Source organism: Psittacula echo (genome assembly GCF_963264785.1).
Source record: "Psittacula echo genome assembly, chromosome: Z".
Classification (NCBI taxonomy): domain Eukaryota; kingdom Metazoa; phylum Chordata; class Aves; order Psittaciformes; family Psittacidae; genus Psittacula; species Psittacula echo.
This window is the reverse complement of record NC_137742.1, coordinates 50,698,171-50,717,331: the sequence shown is the minus strand read 5'-3', so window position 1 is coordinate 50,717,331 and position 19,161 is coordinate 50,698,171. Positions and strand designations below refer to the sequence as shown.

Sequence of the window (19,161 nt, the reverse complement as noted above, 5' to 3'; positions counted from 1 at the left end):
CAAACTCCCTATCTTCCTGCCACATGTATATGGTGGTGTTTTGCCTGAGTTTCAATGATAACAGCTGCAGCTGAGACAAGCTTATAGACAGAAACAGCAATGTGCCCAACACTAGCATAATGAATTCTGTAGGAAGAGCACAGAGCAGCACCTTACACAAACAGTTTCTGCTGTGCCTTTGTTTTAGTGAAAGTATGTAGTTTTCTCCTTCCTGTAGACAGCGCAGCAAGGAAGGCTAGAAAATGCCATGACCACAAGTGTGAGCACTAAATATTGTTATACCATTGACTGTTAATGAAGAAGCTGATACACATGCTTACTTTACGTACTTTCTTGCTGGAGAAGGTCACAATGACTGTTCACCTTCTTTCTTTCACCACACACATTATGTGGTGTAGTGAAAGAAATCAGGGATCAATTCTACTCCATATATACTTTTACGTGGTCTTGGAATTGAAACTTGGTCAGATAAAAATACACAGTGATTACCATACTATAGAAGAAATCAACAGTACACATTGAGGAAAAGATTTCTAAGAATTTTTAAGAGCAGGTTATGTTGCTACTTTAGCATATTTCTTGTGTATTGTTTTGCAATTTAGTTACTTCATGTTAGCATAATGACCTGTACTTCCTTTTTGAAGTAGCTGTTCATTCAGATAGTCAAAGGCTTTGATACTGGTCTTTGCTATTTGCTAAATATTTTGTAATGTGTACTTAGTTTGGAGGTGGAAGCATATTCAAGAACGAACTCTATTGGATTAGTGCAGATACTTTGAACTACATTTGAATGTCAAAGCAGATTAGAAATGCTATGAAATAATAGCATCTGAAGTATTGGAAGATGGTTGAAATTATATTTTTTTATTAGCGTTGCTAATGTTGCTGATATAATGCTGCTTATATAGTTGTTATAAGTACAACAGTTGTTACCTCTTCACAGACAATTTTGTCCTCAAAATTCATGTACTGATAGACTAGACAGAACACTTTGGTAGTAGATTGGAAAAAAGGGTTACACTGATGTTTGTATGTGATGTTGGCTAGTGAAACTGTTTTTTGAAACAGGAAAGGTCTTGGTTAAGCTCAGCACACATTTTTCTGGGTGATTTTAAGGACTAGTTTATGACAAAGTCTGACTTCAAGAATTGCTCTTTAGAATATACAGTTGATGGAAAATAATAGTAATTTGAAATTATGTTTTGGTTGTTTTTTTTTAATTTTAAAAATATTTTAAATAATATATATATGTGTTAATTTCCACTTAGTGTAAAGGGAGGCATCAATTCTATAATTCTGTAATAAGCTGTATCACAAAATTATATGTACTTATATCGTGGTTTAAGCCTAGCCATGCAGCTCGCTCTCTCACTCCCCCCACCCCCCCTTTCTCCCCTCTCGCTCCTGGAGGGATGGGGAGGAGAATCAAAAGAATGTAACTCCCACGGGTTGAGATAAGAACAGTCCAGTAACTAAGGTATAACACAAACCACTACTGCTACCACCAATAATAATAATGATAAGGGAAATAACAAGGGAAGAGAATACAACTGCTCACCACCCACCAACCGATACCCAGCCCCACCCGAGCAGTGGTCTCACTCTTCCAGGTAACTGCCCCCAGTTCTACCTCCTGGGCATGACGTGCTGTGGTATGGAATACCTCTTTGGCTAGTTTGGGTCAGGTGTCCTGTCTCTGCTTCCTCCTGGCTTCCCCTCCTCCCTGGCAGAGCATGAGACTCAGAAAGTCTTTGGTCAGACTAAACATTACTGAGCACCAACTAAAAACATCAGTGTTATCAACGCTGTTCCCAGGCCAAAAGTCAAAAACACAGCACTGCACCAGCTACTAAGAAGGAGAAAAATGACTGCTACTGCTGAACCCAGGACAACTTATATGTTATAAATGCTTTATTTCAAATCATAGTGTATATGATACTGATAACTGATACGTTTGCAGTAAGGAAGTATATAACTTGAAGCACTGTAAGCAAACTATTTCTTGTGCAGTCAGCAAAGTAAAAACTCATCAGATTTTCTGTGTTCTTCCATAGTTCTTATAGATACCACTCTTCAGATAAGGATGTCTCAAATTCTGTATGTGAGGCATGTAAAAAGAATGTAAGGAGAGTGAAAAGGCACTTTTGTGTAGTTGTTTTGTCCCATTCAGGTCATTCAGGAAAAGACAGAAACTGGGATGAGAGTCAGTTGGATTTGTTTTCCTCAGATGGTTTACAGCTAATAAAATTACCCACTTCATGCAGAAGCAGTTGTTCCAGTGCTCCAGATTGTGGAGTGTACACATCACTGTCAGAGGCTGAGCACTCTAATAAGCAAGATAAAGCCCTACATGGTGTTTAAATTCATGTCATTAGTAAACCCAAAGTCATGCAGTCTTGCAAGATGATATAAAATTTGATGTAATCATGAGGGGGGTTTGGGATAGAGTGGGGAAAAAAGTGAACTGGTGTTTTCAGTGATGGGTGGCAGGCTTTTTTGCCCTTTGGCACTGCAGTCTGGTGAAATATAGAGAAGGAATTATGTACTCTAGTTTTTCTATCAAAACAGCAAACTTCTCACATCTTTGCAGTATCCAAGCAATTTGACTGCTCTTTGGCTGAAGGAAACAGTAAGAGGTATAAAGCTTTATTCATCCTAAAGTTTTGCTTTTCTGCAGTACAGACTAGGGCTGCAAGATTTCAGCACCACTTTGAATCCAGTGCTCTGGACAGTAGTCCCATGCTCATTTAAAAATCTTCAAAATCAGTCTAGAGTATTTCATTTATTTATCTTAATGCCAGTCAAGCATGTATCCACTTTGCTGATTTCGAAAACTTTGTTTTGATTGAAGTCTATCTTCTTCTTCTGTGTTTACTTTTTGTGAATGAGAGTCACAGTGAGTCTTCATTTCAGTTAATGTAGCAGCTTCAAGCTAATTTTTAGTAGAATTTTTAATTGCTGTGAGAACTCACTGGGATGCATATGGATGCTGAGTCTTAAAAATCAAAATCCATTGACTCACTTCAAGAGTGGTAATTCTAACAGTAGTCGTTGAAAGCACATTTAGGTGATTTTTCTGTAGATACAATAATTATACATTAAAGTAATAAGCATTTTACTATTCTATAAAATGTTAACAAACAGAATCTTTGGAATTAAGATAGAATCACTGTCAAAGTATGGAATGATTCACTGACATAAAAAAATAAATTTCCAGTATTTCTCTTGCACTTCAGCGAGAGAAGTACAGTTCATTAAACCTGAAGTAGTTGTGCAGTTCTGAACATTCAGAAAGTTGCCCAAAGTATATGTTGAACAGCTCATTAGAAAGTAGCTTTCTCATCAAATGAGGCTTCAATTTCACCTTATAGTATAGAACTGTACTCCACACACAGTTTCATGAACTGTGAAAGGTATCATGGAAAAACATAAGAACAGAATTCTTACACGTAATATGCATGAGTTTTTCATAACCCTTGCAAGAGTTTTAACTTATAAATGTTTTGAAAACAACTTGTTATTTTGTTGTGCTTTGGTTTATTTTTAATAACTCCAAAATTCAGCATGGGGATAAACCACGACAATGACCACCCGTCCTGTGCAGATGGTCTTCACATCATGTCTGGGGAGTGGATTAAAGGACAGAATCTTGGGGATGTTTCATGGTCTCGGTGCAGCAGGGAAGATCTGGAAAGATTTCTCAGGTATATCATTCAAGAAAAAGAACTCTTACTGTATGTCATTTACAGATAGTAGCAACAAATATAATGAAATAACAAGTTTTCAGTATTTTTACCACTTCTGTGGGAGATATCTGTTTGTATAAACCATCAAAATAATTTTAATTGTCATGAACTATATAATATTTGACGGATTGATTAAAATCTGATTTCAACAATTAATTGTATTTTTATATTTGCATGTGTTAAGGTACATCATTATACTCATATATATTATATACACTTATATATGTGTAAATATATTTATATTAATATCCTACATATTGAAGAATGTTGAACTGTGAATGACCTATGAACATTATATAGATTCTCTGATCTATGTGGTACTGTTTAATACCAAACCATGCAGTATAGTTACATTATTTCAATTTTTAATAGAAATTTACTATGAAATATTTACCAGAGAATAGTATACCCAGAAACCAAATTAAAACATTTAGTTTCATCTGTATGGATCTGCTCTCTAAAGCTCTGTTATTTTATTAAGTTTAAACAGTTAAGCAGTCCTTAAAGGTCTCCTTCATGACACTGGAATAGGTAGTGTAAGTTAAATGTGTCAGTCTGACACATCTGTGGTGAATCTAGAGAGAAATCAAAACCATAATTTGGTGTTTTAACAAACAGGTTTAAGTATTTTCCTTTTTTTTTTTTTTTTTTTTATTTAGTTTTTGAAAAAAACATTTGGCTACCAACTCAGAAATGTATGTTTTTAAAACATACATTTTGAAAATTTGAAATGATTAATTTGAGGTCCTCAATTCATATTTCAGGCACTTTGAGATGTGAAAACTAAGCTACACACCTGCCTGTGCATTATAGATTGTCTATTTTTCATAACTGTTTAGATCTCTATCCAAGCTTTGACCAGTTCCTTAAATTTTGCACTAAAATGTTGTCCAGCACTTTCCTGAAATTCCTATTATAGCAGATAAATTATATTGTCTTTCTGCAAATGTGCAACATCAGAATAGACCGTTAACTTCCATAAAGTAAGCCATATTAATTTATACAAAGTCATTTCTCTGAATGACAGCAAAGTGCTGCAAATGAAAAATCTCAAGAGTCTATATTTTTCTAATGTCAAATGCATGTTTAAGTCAGCGTGACAATCAGACTTTTTAGGATTGCTCAGCGTATGAATGTTTGCATATTGCCAGGTCAAAGGCCAGTAACTGTCTGCTACAGACAAATCCTCAGAGCCTCAATTCTGTGATTATTCCCTCCAAGCTCCCAGGAATGACCTACACTGCAGATGAACAGTGTCAGATTCTTTTTGGACCAACAGCTTCCTTCTGCCAAGAAATGCAGGTAAGGATGAGTGTATACTTCAGAAAATACACCTACCAACTCATTTTTTTCTGTGAGGGATATTTGTGTGTATGTGTTTGTGAGAAAAGGAACATGGTATCTTTCAAAAGAGAAGTTTATACTTTGCTTTCCCACTTTAATATGAGTATTTTCATTTTTTTATCTTGTGAGTCTTGATTTGGATCTCCAAACATCCTGAGTCATGTTGTATCATACCATACCACTGATATCTTCTCTGTACTTTAGAAGAAAATGTCATAGCAGTGAATGGAGTATTCGCAATTTATTCCACTTGGGACCAGTTTTCATTTGCAGGTTCAGTTTCATCACATTTTGGGTATTGAATTTCCATATCTGACCTATACACATACCTGCATACAGCAGTAGAGTATACCTCTGAAAATATGCTGCCACCCAGCAGTCCCTTATGAGCCCAAGTGGAGCTCTGCAGTGCCATGGCAGTAGGAGTTCCAGTGCTTAAATGAGTTTGCTGACATAGCTTCGTGTCATTGCATGAAACACTGCCACTATATGTTAATATTGAAAAGACAGATTACTAAAATTGAAAAGGTCCTGATGAATTTAAGGCCTAATGTTAACAGACTTTGTATTGAAGAAGCATTTAAGCACTTTGAGAATGGTTTTAACAGAGAAAAGTCATACTTCTTTAATGTCAACAGAACAGGTACTAAATATGCTGGATTCCTCAAGACAAGATGGATAGATATTACAAAAACATATAAAGAACATGGAGTATGAACATGTATGATAACATAGTGACTAGAAGGAACTGTGAAATAAAATTTCATCGAAGACATCAGTCAGCCTGGAAATATCAGGAGTATTTAATATGAAAGCATAATTCCTTACTCCAGTTCTTCAGTTCTATTTGTCTTTCCCACTTGGGCATAGTAATCTTTTTAGCAAGTTTCAGTGAAAGTAATAATTATCCTAAAGATTCTTAAAGGAAGCATTGGAATACCCATATGACTAGTGCATGCATAGTGAAAAACCCAAAACAAAACAGAACAGGAGCTGCAGGATACTAGGTAGTTATTATTCAAAATAATACTCATATTGAAAACATTTTGACTCTGAAAGATGAGCAATAGAATTCAGTGTAGTGGTTCTACAAATGTTCCTAATTACTTCCAAGTGCTTTTTTCATGAATTGCAATCTGTTTCTTGTTTTTCAGTGCTTTGTTTTCAATTACAATATGTTATTTCGTTTTCTCATTCTCTAGAAACCTATTTTGAACAAGAAAATGGTGCAATGTTAGCCCATAATTTCTTATAGGTCTTCTTTACCAGGTAGAAGAGTTTGAAAAGTAATTGAAGAGATACTTAAACCTGGAGACCTGCTGTTATATAATACCTTTACATGCTTTTCATTTCTCTGGACACTTCTCCTTTAATATTCTTGTGCTTACAGAATCACAGAATCACAGAACATTAGGAATTGGAAGGGACCTCAAAAGATCATCTAGTCCCATCCCCCGCTGGAGGAGGAACACCTAGATAAGGTTACACAGGAAGGCGTCCAGGCGAGTTTTGAATGTCTCCAGAGAAGGAGACTCCACAACCCCCCTGGGCAGCCTGTTCCAGTGTTCCGTCACCCTCACTGAGAAGAAGTTTCTTCTCAAATTTAAGTGGAACCTCTTGTGTTCCAGTTTTAGCCCATTACCCCTTGTCTTACCATTGGTTGTCACCGAGAAGAGCCTGGCTCCATCCTCGTGACACTCACCCTTTATATATTTATAAACGTTAATGAGGTCACCCCTCAGTCTCCTCTTCTCCAAACTAAAGAGACCCAGCTCCCTCAGCCTTTCCTCATAAGGGAGATGCTCCACTCCCTTAATCATCTTTGTCGCCCTGCGTTGGACTCTCTTCAGCAGTTCCCTGTCCTTCTTGAACTGAGGGGCCCAGAACTGGACACAATATTCCAGATGTGGTCTCACCAGGGCAGAGTAGAGAGGAAGGCGAACCTCTCTCGACCTATTGACCACCCCTCTTCTAATACACCCCAGGATGCCATTGGCCTTCCTGGACACAAGGGCACAGTGCTGGCTCATGGTCATCCTCCTATCAACCAGGACCCCCAGGTCCCTTTCCCCTTCACTGCTCTCCAATAGGTTATTCCCCAACCTGTACTGGAACCTGGGGTTGTTCCTACCCAGATGTTAACACTCTACACTTTCCCTTGTTATATTTCATCCCATTTTTCACAGCCCAACTCTCCAGCCAGTCCAGGTCTCGCATGATGGCAGCACAGCCTTCTGGCGTGTCAACCACTCCTCCCAGCTTAGTGTCATCAGCAAACTTGCTGATAGTACACTCAATTCCCTCATCCAGGTCATTGATGAAGATATTGAATAATACTGGCCCCAGCACTGACCCCTGAGGCACCCCACTAGATACCGGCCTCCAACTAGACTCCGCCCCATAGACTACAACTCTCTGGCTTCTGTCCTTCAGCCAGTTCACAGTCCACCTCACCACCCGACCATCCAGTCCACACTTCCTCAGTTTAGCTGTGAGGATGCTGTGGGAGACTGTGTCAAACGCTTTACTGAAGTCAAGGTAGACCACATCCACTGCTCTGCCATAATCCAACCACCTTCTTACGTCTTCATAAAAGGCTATGAGGTTGGTCAAGCACGACTTCCCCTTGGTGAAGCCATGTTGACTGCCCGTAATGACCCTTTTATCCTTGATATGCCTTGAGATGGCACCAAGGATAAGGTGTTCCATCAGTTTTCCAGAGATGGAGGTAAGGCTGACCGGTCTATAGTTACCCGGATCCTCCTTCTTGCCCTTTTTGAAGATTGGAGTGACATTTGCTTTCCTCCAGTCCTCAGGCACCTCTCCCATTTCCCAAGACTTGGCAAAAATGATGGAGAGTGGTCCGGCAATGACTTCAGCCAGCTCCCTCAGTACCCGGGGGTGCATCCCATTGGGACCCATGGATTTATGGATGTCCAGATTGCTCAATTGCTCCCTAACCCAGTCCTCATTAACTAAGGCAAACTCCTCCAATTTCTCAACTTCCTCTGGGTCCTCAGGGGTGCGGGGCTCCTCAGGACAGCCTCCAGCAGAGTAGACATAGACAAAGAAGGCAGTTCTTATTCAGTTATTTAAATTCAGATAGCCAAGTGGTCCTGTACCTGTTATGTTTCATTCACAGATTCTTCTCTTCAGGTCCTGACTCCAAGATTTCTTTGGGTTTCATTGTTATTTTATAAATGTTAGAAAGTTAAATTCAGTTAAGGCTACCCTGATAGTGTTCAGCTGTCTGCACTGAGAGTAATTGTCCATTTCTAATACTCTTCAATAGTTTCCTCCTTTTTTTACGTAAGAAGACACATTTTGGCTAAAACACTTATCCTTCCTTTTTTCTCCACTTCCTGAATCATTACTTTAAACTAAAATGGTTTAAGAAAAGTAGTAAATATTAGTATTAAGATGCCATTGTAATTTAAATGCAAAGATAGGTATGTGGGCTTGCTTTGAAGAAAGAACCTGGTAATGATGCAAGACAATACAAAAGGCCAGTGGTCTTTTCAACTAAAACCCTGCAATTTATTTTTCAGCTTTCTTCATAAAACAAGTTTGTTGCTTGATAACCTTATGGTCTTAACTGTAAGAAAAAGAAAACTTTGTAACAGTTTCTAAGAAAAGAGCAAAGGGAAGAGCCTTTTGCTGTTTCACAAAACTCCTCTGCAAAACTGGTAACCCTGAGCCGGGAATCATATAAACAAATAACTGAACCACAAAAGTATTGTAATGCATCTTGTTGTCCACAAGCCAGGAAATGAGAAAGAAAGATAGTCCTTGAAGGTTCATTTAAACTTCAATAAATCCAACAATTTAGCCCAGAAATACTTGGATACATTCTACTTGCTGACCAGTTTGTGCACTTCAGTGTAACTGTGAGAAGATTATGAAATATGTCAGAGTTTTAGGGGTTTTGTGACTGGAAGATGATCTGATGAGTAGACTTCAATGCAGTCTTTTACATTAAGCAAGTATGTAACAGCTTTTCAAGAAAGAAAACTAGTAGTAATGCAAAATAATTTTCTTAATGATCTAAAAATAATCTCCAAATAATGTTGTTACTGAGTAGCACTTTAGTATCATTTACAGTCAAATTACATGGCAACCTCTTGAAACAGTTCAGATGCCAATGATTTTCCCTAGTTATCAAGAATTCCTCTTTATAATTTAATGGTCCTTTTGCTAAAGCAAATGACTGAAGGGACCATTGAGGGCCTACTCCCATATATTCCTGAGTGAGCCTCTCCCACTTCTCTTTAATGAAAAATATCCAGACTTTTTTTTTTCCTTTTCATCTTTATTTTAAAGACTTTTCTTTCATACCCTAAGCAAAATTTATAAAGCCTGAGAAAGTGTGAGTGGATCTCAGAATGTAAGATTTACACCATATTGCCATGCTTGTCTTGTACAGGAGCCAAGTTTGCTTTTATGCCCATGATGTCTCACACAAGAATCAATTAGACCCTAACATTGTTTCACATAACAGATAGTGAGATCATGGCCCAGAAGCTGTTCTCTGTGATTAAATGTGATTGTAGAACTTGACAACTTAATATAGTTGTTGAACTATTAGATGCTGGCTTTTAAGATTAAAGTCCAGGATGCGAACGCTATCTAGTCAGTTCCACTAAAACAATTCTTTTCATAACACAGCTGTGATCTTTGCAAAGAAGTAGAAGACTGGTTATATTTCATGGTGATTTTTAAGGCATTTCAGGGAAAGATCACAATGAAAAGAACAAAAGTCATGAAATATTACAGCCCTGGTGAAATATCTGTCCTCATCTCCACCACCACACTTTAAACAATCTTGACTTTGCACAAATACAGTTCTGAAATGTTCTTTTTGTCTGTGGTCTTTCCTCTCAACTGGACTGTCTTTCCAAAAACTTCTATGGTTGGAAATGCATCCTTCTGGTGCACACAGACCTGCCTTACTTTTTACATCAATTAAAAAAAAAAAACAAACAACCCTACCCCAAAAGCTGGGATGACTTCTGCTATTTCTGTAGTACATTGTGACTTTCATGTTGTATTTTACAAGATTTTGCTGTTAAAAATTAGTTCCCTCAGGAAAAACAAAACAAAAAAAAAACTTTGTGTGTGCTTGCAATATTGTGTTTTCCAGTGTACACACAATGAATTATTTTACAGATTGTGAATATCTAATATCGCAGATATAAATTTATCATCTCCAATAACTCTTACTTCTCTGGCTAGTCTAAAAGACTTTAATGGCTGTTGAACTATGTGATAGATAACTGGTAAACCTCTGTGAATGTTAATAGTTATTTTGATTTTGACTGAATCAAACTTTGTTCCCAGAGGAGTAAATTTCTTGTTTAGAAGTTTATGCTCAGATTTTGAAGGGATTGGCCCCAGACATGTGCAGAAATCCCCCAAATGTCAAAAGATAAATGCTAACAATAATTCTCACTTCTCTTACTAGTGCAGCAGCAATACAATTTGAAGAATAAAGAGTAAGGAATGATTTGTGATTTGTAAAGAGCCTATTTGTGATTTGACTGAAATGGAAAGCCCCAAAAAAAAACTTACAAGTCATCCTCCATTTCTTTGGATTGGAGAATCGCGAAGTCTAGGATGAAATGTTATAATAATGTTGAATGCTTATTTTAAAAATTGCCAAAGAGAAGCAAGCGGTTTTAGAATACAGTTCACTTAAGGTTCAAAGATGTTTCTGGATGGGGAAGTTATATTCATGGTTTATAAGGAGGTGGTACACAAGTATTTGCAGAAACATGCAGACATATACAAAACACATTCTCAAGTCAAGTATCTTTACTTGATTTACTTTACACAGCTCAAGTGCATTTGTGTGGTCAGGTACCCAAATCCTTGTGAATCTGACTTCATGTTTTCCTGAGTTTGGAAGAGTTGTTTGCAGATTTGTAAGGAACTGTAAGTTTGTTGTCAACCATTTTACAATGATATAAGATTTAGGGATATATATAAAAAAAAAAAACTTAATTAGAAACGTTAAGTTAGTGTATATGTTCGTGGAGTTGTTCCAACAGTATAGTTTGGCATTTCAAGGCTGGTATGGAAGCACTTTGTCATGAACATCTGATACTTTGTCTCATTGACACTGTCTTCCAAAACTGGCCCAGAAAGTTTGCTTAGTTTTTGGCTTTGAAGGTATATCTTACAGTGCATGTTAAAAATAAAATAACAAAAAAACCCAAAACAATTATCCCAGGAACAAGAACAAAAATTAGAGTTTGACATTTTAAAAATGCTTGTTAAAATAATCCAAGAACGGGATAAGACTTCTGTAGCTATATTGTAGGATATACATAGGCTATCAATTGTCTTAGTTCAGACCGCTACAATCTTTGACTTTTTTTGAAAGCTGATGCTACAGACACTTTTGCATGCCAAACTCCCACTGGAACTGTGCTGTTTCCTGGTTTAGACACAATCTTTTGTTGAATTATGTTTCCTGTGCCGTAAGGCTTTTTTCAAGGTAGCGTAAGATTTATCACACATTTTCATGCATGGTGTAAAAGGCAGAGACTGTTACTGGCTTTACCAATGTAACAAATAATTTCAGTTAGAAAAAGTTCTGGCAACCCTAATTTCAGAAAAACAACTGATCTTTATGTTATCCTGCCTGCAACCCGTCCCCCGATCTTTCTTGCCCCTCTTTGGGAATACTATACATATTTGTATGTGTATATATACATATATACTGTATATATGTCTGCACATGCAATAACATTCACGCCACAATTGAGCTTCACATTCTGTCTGTACTCTTCCACCCAGTTTACTGTAAAGGCAGCAAGGAGAATGAAGTCATAACTGAAAACCATGGGAGAAGGAGGACTTTTAAGAGGAAAATAGGGAAAGCTGCCAAGGAAATTTGGGGTAATGTAAGCCAGCATTCTTCAAGGCTCAACTTTCTTTTGAGGAACATGAAACTATGATGTTCTGATGCTGATGAAGAAGGACAGAATAAACAACTTTTCTTTCCACCTTTGAAATTCACCATTGACAACTACTGCAGTCATCTGCCTTCTCTTTTTCCCAGCAAAAATATCACCCTGATTTTTCAGTTTACTTTGTGTCTTTGTTGTGGATATCAGACTTGGTAGCTGTCTTGAGGTATTTCTACAGGAATGAAGTAAGATAGCAGCAGTCATTGGAATGGTATGAACAATGGGGACTTGGAAGTCCTAGAGCAGTATGATTAGTAAAAGCCTTAAGCACGATTTGTGCACTTTGGGTTTTGTGCATGTTGGACCTGTCTTTAAGGATACTTCAGTAACATCAAACTGTTAACTTCATGACAACTTTAGTAGATTGCATGCAGAAAGTCTTGCATAACATAGATTTTGTGGTTATCCGTGTGTTTGGTTTTCAGCATGTCATTTGTACTGGGTTGTGGTGTAAGGTGGAAAGAGAGAAGGAATGCAAAACTAAACTGGATCCACCAATGGATGGAACAGACTGTGACACTGGAAAGGTATGTTTCTGGTGGAAAAGCAATATAAATGAAATTGAACACCTAGCATTTAAGGGAACAAGCTGAATAGGTCTTTGTTTAAAGTTCTTGCTGTTTACCTCAATTATAATAAAAATCATATGTATATAGTTGATTATATTATATGTATGATATACGCTACATTATATATTACATATTACGTATTGTATGATATAGATATGATTTAGAAGTAAGTTTCTCTAAAACAGTGAATTAAAAACAGTCAAAGCCACAGTTGTTTTGATGTTTACATGATTTTATTTCAAATTTGTTCTGTTTTTGTATCCTATTTATGAATGGAATGTCATTACTGCAAACAGAAACAAGCTTTCAAAGATAGATACAAAGTTCTCAGCTATGATTTAAGATTTAGAAATCATCTCACCAAAGGAATTGATACAGAGTGTGTTTATCACAAGTGATAAACTTCGTAAATCAACATCTGTAGTTTCAGTGCCTGTAAAAGAGTGATAAATGTCATTACAAGTACGCCATCAAAGACAAAGTAAATGGTCACCTAAAGTCAGACTTACATGAAATGGCCTTCAAGAGCTTCTTGTTTGAATAATCTCTGTTATCTGTTTATTTAACTGCAAATAAAGATAAATAACCACAAACAGATAACAGAGAGGAGCATGGATATATGTTGGGATTTTCATAATGTGCTGACAGCTGTCTCCCACAGGAGTGATTTGCTCTTTGAATGATATTGCATTCACCAGAACTGTCATTATCACCCTATAACAGTAAACAAATCTATAAACTGACAGATAAAATGTCTGGATAATACCATTTTCCATACTAAAGGAAAAATAGGGCTTATTCTTTTTCATATCTTTAAAATAATTATACTTTCTGCAAACTTTTGATTTTGGTAAATGTGTGTAGTTGATATTCTGTCTTGATATTTCTTTCCAATATCTGGAAAGTCAGGGACAAGCCTTTTGTTTGATGTCGCAGTCTTTACATTGAGACTAACATCTATGGTATGGAATGAGAAAGCAGTACCTCTTATTAAGACTACTCAAAATTTTCCCTGTGAAACCATTGCCATTATGAACTGGGCACCCAAGATTAGTATGTGTTTTGTGCATTAATGTCTGACTTGTGAATGGAGATAATAGCAACTTATTGCAGAGGACTCATTCTAATTGTGGGAACATTATGGGTAGCAACATGGGTCATAGGAAAGTCCAACGATGAAGGTAACACTGTTTTCTTTATTGTGGAGCTTAGGTAGCAGAGAGTAAATAATTACGGCTCAGACAAAGTACTGATTCTCATTTGAACAGCTCATTGAGCCTTGTGCCAGGCTCAGAGATCTCTTATTTATGTCTAGCAGTAAAAAGCTAAGCAGACATCACTGAAACATCTCAGAGGATTAGAAGGGATTATTCTTTTTTACTGTATTATCTGTCCAAGATGAGCTGCAGATTACACAGATAACTGGATTTGTTTTGGTTTAGTGATATTGTAGAGTATTGCTGCCTTGTGCTCCTCTTAGGACCTTCTGAAGAGGGGGAAATTCCATTTGCACAGCCTGTCCATCATGGTTGATTTTAAGTCAAGGATTTATAAGCATCCCTCAGAGTCTACATAAGGCAGATGCCATCTCTAGAGAAAAAACATCTTGCCTATTACATTGGAAGGAATATCTTTAAATACATATGAACATTTTTGGTCTCAAACATACAAAAGCATAACAAAATCTGTGGTATAATTATGCCATCATTGTAATGCCATGATTTAAGGAAAAAAAATTTAGATCAATTGATCAGTGAAGACCAGTTTGAAAGTGCAGGTGAAGTTTAAAATATCCAGATAAGGATTTAGCACAGACAATGTGACGGCAATTCTAAAAACTACAAAAGCCTTTACTGACTGCATTGGTGGCATGTTTTAGTTTGCTTGAAATATGAGACTTCTTCATGAACTTTATCCATTGATAACAGTAATTTACAAATAATTCAGAGTGCAAAGAGAAATGGGTTAAATTACTGATGTTAATGACATTAAGTGTTCATTGTTTGCAGCCTTACTGTTTTGCAATAGCTGAAATTTTGTAATATGTGGGATGGGTATTCAGCTGATATGTTGTAAAAGTACTAGTTTCTGCAGAGTTATGATTACTTATACTAGATATGGACATAATTTACATAGCATAATAATATTGATTGGGTAATTTTTGAGAAATTGCAGTTGTCCTAGAAAATGATACATGCTAACAAGATTATTGAGGGAATTATTATAATTTAAATAAATACTAGAAATTCTCATCTTTCTCAACACTGGCTTATTAAGGCTTCTATTCTCTCTTTGAATACAAGTTGTGAATAAAATATAATTTTCTCTATTACTGTAATATCTCTTTCAATTGAAATTGTCATTGAATGATCAGTGACAATGCAGTTGCTGATAGTTACACGGGAGCTGTAACTGTAGTTCACTGTAACAGTGAACCAAACATGTCCTGAGATCTGCCCTGAACACTGTGCTGTGATCATTTTTACAACTCAGCTAGAGGATGATCCCTGCAGTGGGTTTGGGCTAGATCCAGCAGCGCTTTCCTAAGAAGTGCCCAGTCTCAAATAAAGGGGCCAGCATGGTCTGGGGACCAGAGAAAGGTCTCTGGCTTTCTTATTTACTAAGATAGAAAAAAAGGTTTGGGGCAACAATAGGAAAAAAACATACCTGGCTCAAACCATATATTGTACAAAATGTTTATGTTATGCTTCCTGTGTACTTGTGGAGCAGTGAATTGTTTTGCATATGACTTGATTTATTTACCTAAGAGCTGAATTTTCACCTAGCAGTGTAAGGCTGGAGAGTGTATCAATCGGACCTCTTTTGTGGAGCATATGGAGGGGGAGTGGAGTGTCTGGAGCCCTTGTAGCCGTACTTGCAACACTGGAATCAGCAGTCGACAACGCAAATGCCCTGGGTAAAAACAAGTTCAGGTTTCCATTGCTGTTCATCAGAACTTCTGAACAGAATTTAAATCTTATGAGTACAGAAGCCCATCAAGATAAAGTTGTCCTATACATAAGCAATTATTTTTTTATCAGTACTGAAAACCACTTAGGAGAATAGGTATTTGTTGTTGGTTGGGGCTTTTTTTATTGCATGGTAACACTTTTTATCCTCTTTTCTGCTTCTGTCAAAAGCTTAGATAATATTAATGGGAAAATGCAGCATTCTTTTTAAGCTTCACCTGAAAAAACAACGGAAAATTAAATTCTTAATTTTTGATGCAGAGCTGAGTAATGAAGACAAGTGGAGAAGAAAGGAGAGGAGAGAGGAGGAAAGGGAAGAGGAGGGAAGGGGACAGAAGAAGAATAGAGGGAAGGGAAAAAAAAGGAAGGGGAGGGGAAGAAAAGAGAGGACAGAGAAGTGAAGAGGAGAGGAGAAGAGGAAAAGGGATAGTAGGAAGGGAGTGGAACAGTGCAGGGCAAGGCAGGGCAGAGTAGATGACTTAAGAAAATAATAGAACAAAGGGAAAAATGAAGAAAGAGGAAAGAGTAACAGATTTGGGGAAAAAATTATGACAGAAAAGACGGAATAAAAAAAGAGAAATTTGCATAATGAAATGTGAGGAAAACTTGGATGTGGCTATACAAAAGCATGGCAGTCTAACAGAAGCCTTAGATGTGCAGAATGCTTTCGTATTTCCTGCCATCTAAACACCACTTCCAGCTGTGTGCCTAAAAGCCACTTCTAGAATTTATGATGTCTCAATTTTGCTTTCATTTATTCATTTTTCCAGGCAAGGTTACAAATAATTAGCTCCAGTTTCTGCAGTTCTCAGTTCTTTTGAATTTGTTCATTAGGACCTGCAAGCACAACTGGAGAGACCAAAAAGAAACAAGATATGTTTTCTGAACTTTGCAACACCACGCTTGTTAAAAAGGAGAGGTAGCAAACCAGCAGGTCTTACTTCCTTTCAGAGGCACCTTTGACTCAGTCTAGCTAGAGAAAAGTCACCTGAACTATATCAAAACTGCAGTTGAGGTTTTCTTTACTGAATGCTCCTACTAGTACTAGTGCTTCTTTGAGGCCAAGTGTAAATTATGGTTTAGCACCCATGACTTTTTGTATGTAATGAAACCAGTACTAACAGAAGGCAAACATGTTTTGTTCTGTGACTTTTATTTTTTTATGGGTAATTTTTTAATGTTGTTTGTCAACAAAAAATATTTGTTATTGAAATTTGTGTATAGCATAGATAAACTGTGCTGTAACTTTGGCAAAACATTACAAACAATAAAGCATATATTTATGCCATCTTTTCTAGTTCAGGCCTTGAAGGAGAGTGTCATGGTCCAGCGATGCAGTATAGAGTATGTGAAAATCCTTCTTGTCCTGCTGGTGTGCCTGCCTTCAGGGACTGGCAGTGTCAGGCTTTCAGTGCCAGATCTTCCCATCAGAAGCACGTGCACCAGTGGCATGCTGTCATTGATGATGGTAAGTATGAACCATCACCACATTCTTATCATCTGCTCATAGGGCTTATATCTTGTTGCTATTGTTGTTTATCAAGACAGATAAAATAAAAACTAAAGCAAGCAAACAAATTAACCCCAAGCCGAAGATTTTTGGCAATTTTCATTTCATAGAGAAGATCTGGTGGAATTTTCACATGTCCTGAATATTTTGTCTTATATTCCTATTGAATCTGTCCTTGATGTGTAATGACTACCTCTGAACTGAAATTCAGTATCAGTTTGGTCCTGTTTAATCAGAAATGAAGTATGAAGTGACTTGGAAATATAGCTTTCTAGAGGAATGCTAAATCATCAAGCTTGCATAAATCAGTTATACTCCTACCTACAAAGCTAAAGAGACAATACAGATATTGTAAGCTTCTATTTTTAAGGAAGGAGATACCACATTTAGTGTAACAATTTAGTATGTCACATACCAGTGTTCGATTTTGGCATAAGTCCATATGTAATGCATACTGCATACTTAGATAAGTTTTCTATAAATCCTAACAGCTGCTGCATGCAAAGTCCAGGCATACCGCATGCATGTTTCAGGGTAACAAACTTGCTTAGATACCATACCATTAGGAGCATGCTCAAGTAGGAGTACAGTGATGTTGAACTTACAGTATCTGCAAAGATAATGTTGGTGTAGAATATCAGCAACTACAAAACAAAACATTATGCCCAAATTCTTGCTAGGAATGTGAACAATAGCTGCCATTCCACTGAATTTTCTCTAAATTTTCATGTTACTTATTTACTCTAAAAGCAAAACCAACAACAGCAACAACAACAAAAAAAGAAAACAACAAAAAAAACCCAACCAAACAAGAAAACATCAGAAAAACTTCAGTTACAAAAACAGTTAATTTGAGAAATTCAGAAAAGCACAACAACTGGTGTTAAAAAAGAGCCTGGAATGACACAGCAGTACTGTAGGTGTGTGTTGTCACACATTATTGCCATTTATATTTAACTCTTACAACAAATTATCAGAAACCATTAGAAAGCATAGTTTTTGAGAGAACTATTTTCAGAATCCTGAAAAATATTAATTTCTTATCAAGAACTTAATATATGTCTAGCTAAACAAGGATTGGTTATTTTCTTTTAAGCTTTTTCTCAAGGTGCCAAGTGAACACTTTTGAAACTATTTTCATTAGGCTTCTATATTAGCTCATTTCATAATAAGGAGAACTCCAGTTTTTTATAGGTGCTTATCTAGTGAATTAATTTTTGTTCCTTTTACTAAATTTCGTGTTAGCACAGGAACACATGATTTATATCCTAAGGGATCAAAAATTTTCAGCCCAACTTTGAGAGCTTCAGTCATCTGATGAAAAATCTTGACACTCTCCTGACACATTAAGGACTATGGATGGTTGCTTTCATCTAACTTTGCTCTGAGAGATACTATTGTCCTGAGTTTGTCCTGCAGGAGACATAAAAGTGGACATCAGCTAAAAAGTTCCAGTATTACAGAGATACATTGTTGTTCCCAAATCCTTAATTATCTGTATTTAGTTTTTAGTAGACACTACTTGTGCACTGTGTCCAGAATAGTTGCTGTACTTGAACGAGGTCTCCTGTAGTCTGTTGAAGTTTTCCTGTGTTGTTGAGTTACCGTCTTTTTGAGTTTAGTGTCCTTAAAATAATACTTAGGTTTTTAATTTTGTATTACTTCCAAAAATGCTGAAACATCCTTAAAGGTTCCAGGGAACTTTGGGATTACTATTTAAGGAGTATAACAGGAATGCAGAGGGCACAAAATTAGGCAGAGACTTAGGCCTCTCAGCTGGAGATGGTTTTTGTCTGACTGGCTTCACGTATTGGCAAAAGAAATCATATGTGTTTGCACCAGTACCCTAGAGATACCCAGAGGCTGTGTCAAATTTAGTAAATTAAATGTGCCCAGAACACTCTGATGTGTAAGTCAGCTGGCACACAAGTCCAGTGTCTGTACCTTTCAACTTTTTTTTTCTCTAAAAAGGATGGTGACATCCAAACTGCTTTTTGGAAATGGTCCTTTGCAGATGGCAATTTCCAGTCTAGACCAAGCTAGTGCTAGTTA

General features: G+C 36.8%; 1 protein-coding gene across 1 annotated transcript in view; it reads left to right on the top strand.

Moving 5' to 3' along the window:
* ADAMTS19 (ADAM metallopeptidase with thrombospondin type 1 motif 19) overlaps positions 1-19,161 on the top strand; it is a gene marked incomplete at both ends in the record, with an annotated part of 154,936 nt that overhangs the window by 92,354 nt on the left and 43,421 nt on the right. The window contains 5 exons of the mRNA XM_080636600.1: positions 3,564-3,704; positions 4,898-5,048; positions 12,487-12,588; positions 15,417-15,547; positions 16,898-17,067. Coding sequence (XP_080492726.1) covers positions 3,564-3,704; positions 4,898-5,048; positions 12,487-12,588; positions 15,417-15,547; positions 16,898-17,067 — 695 coding nt within the window. The remainder of the gene's footprint in view (positions 1-3,563; positions 3,705-4,897; positions 5,049-12,486; positions 12,589-15,416; positions 15,548-16,897; positions 17,068-19,161) is intronic.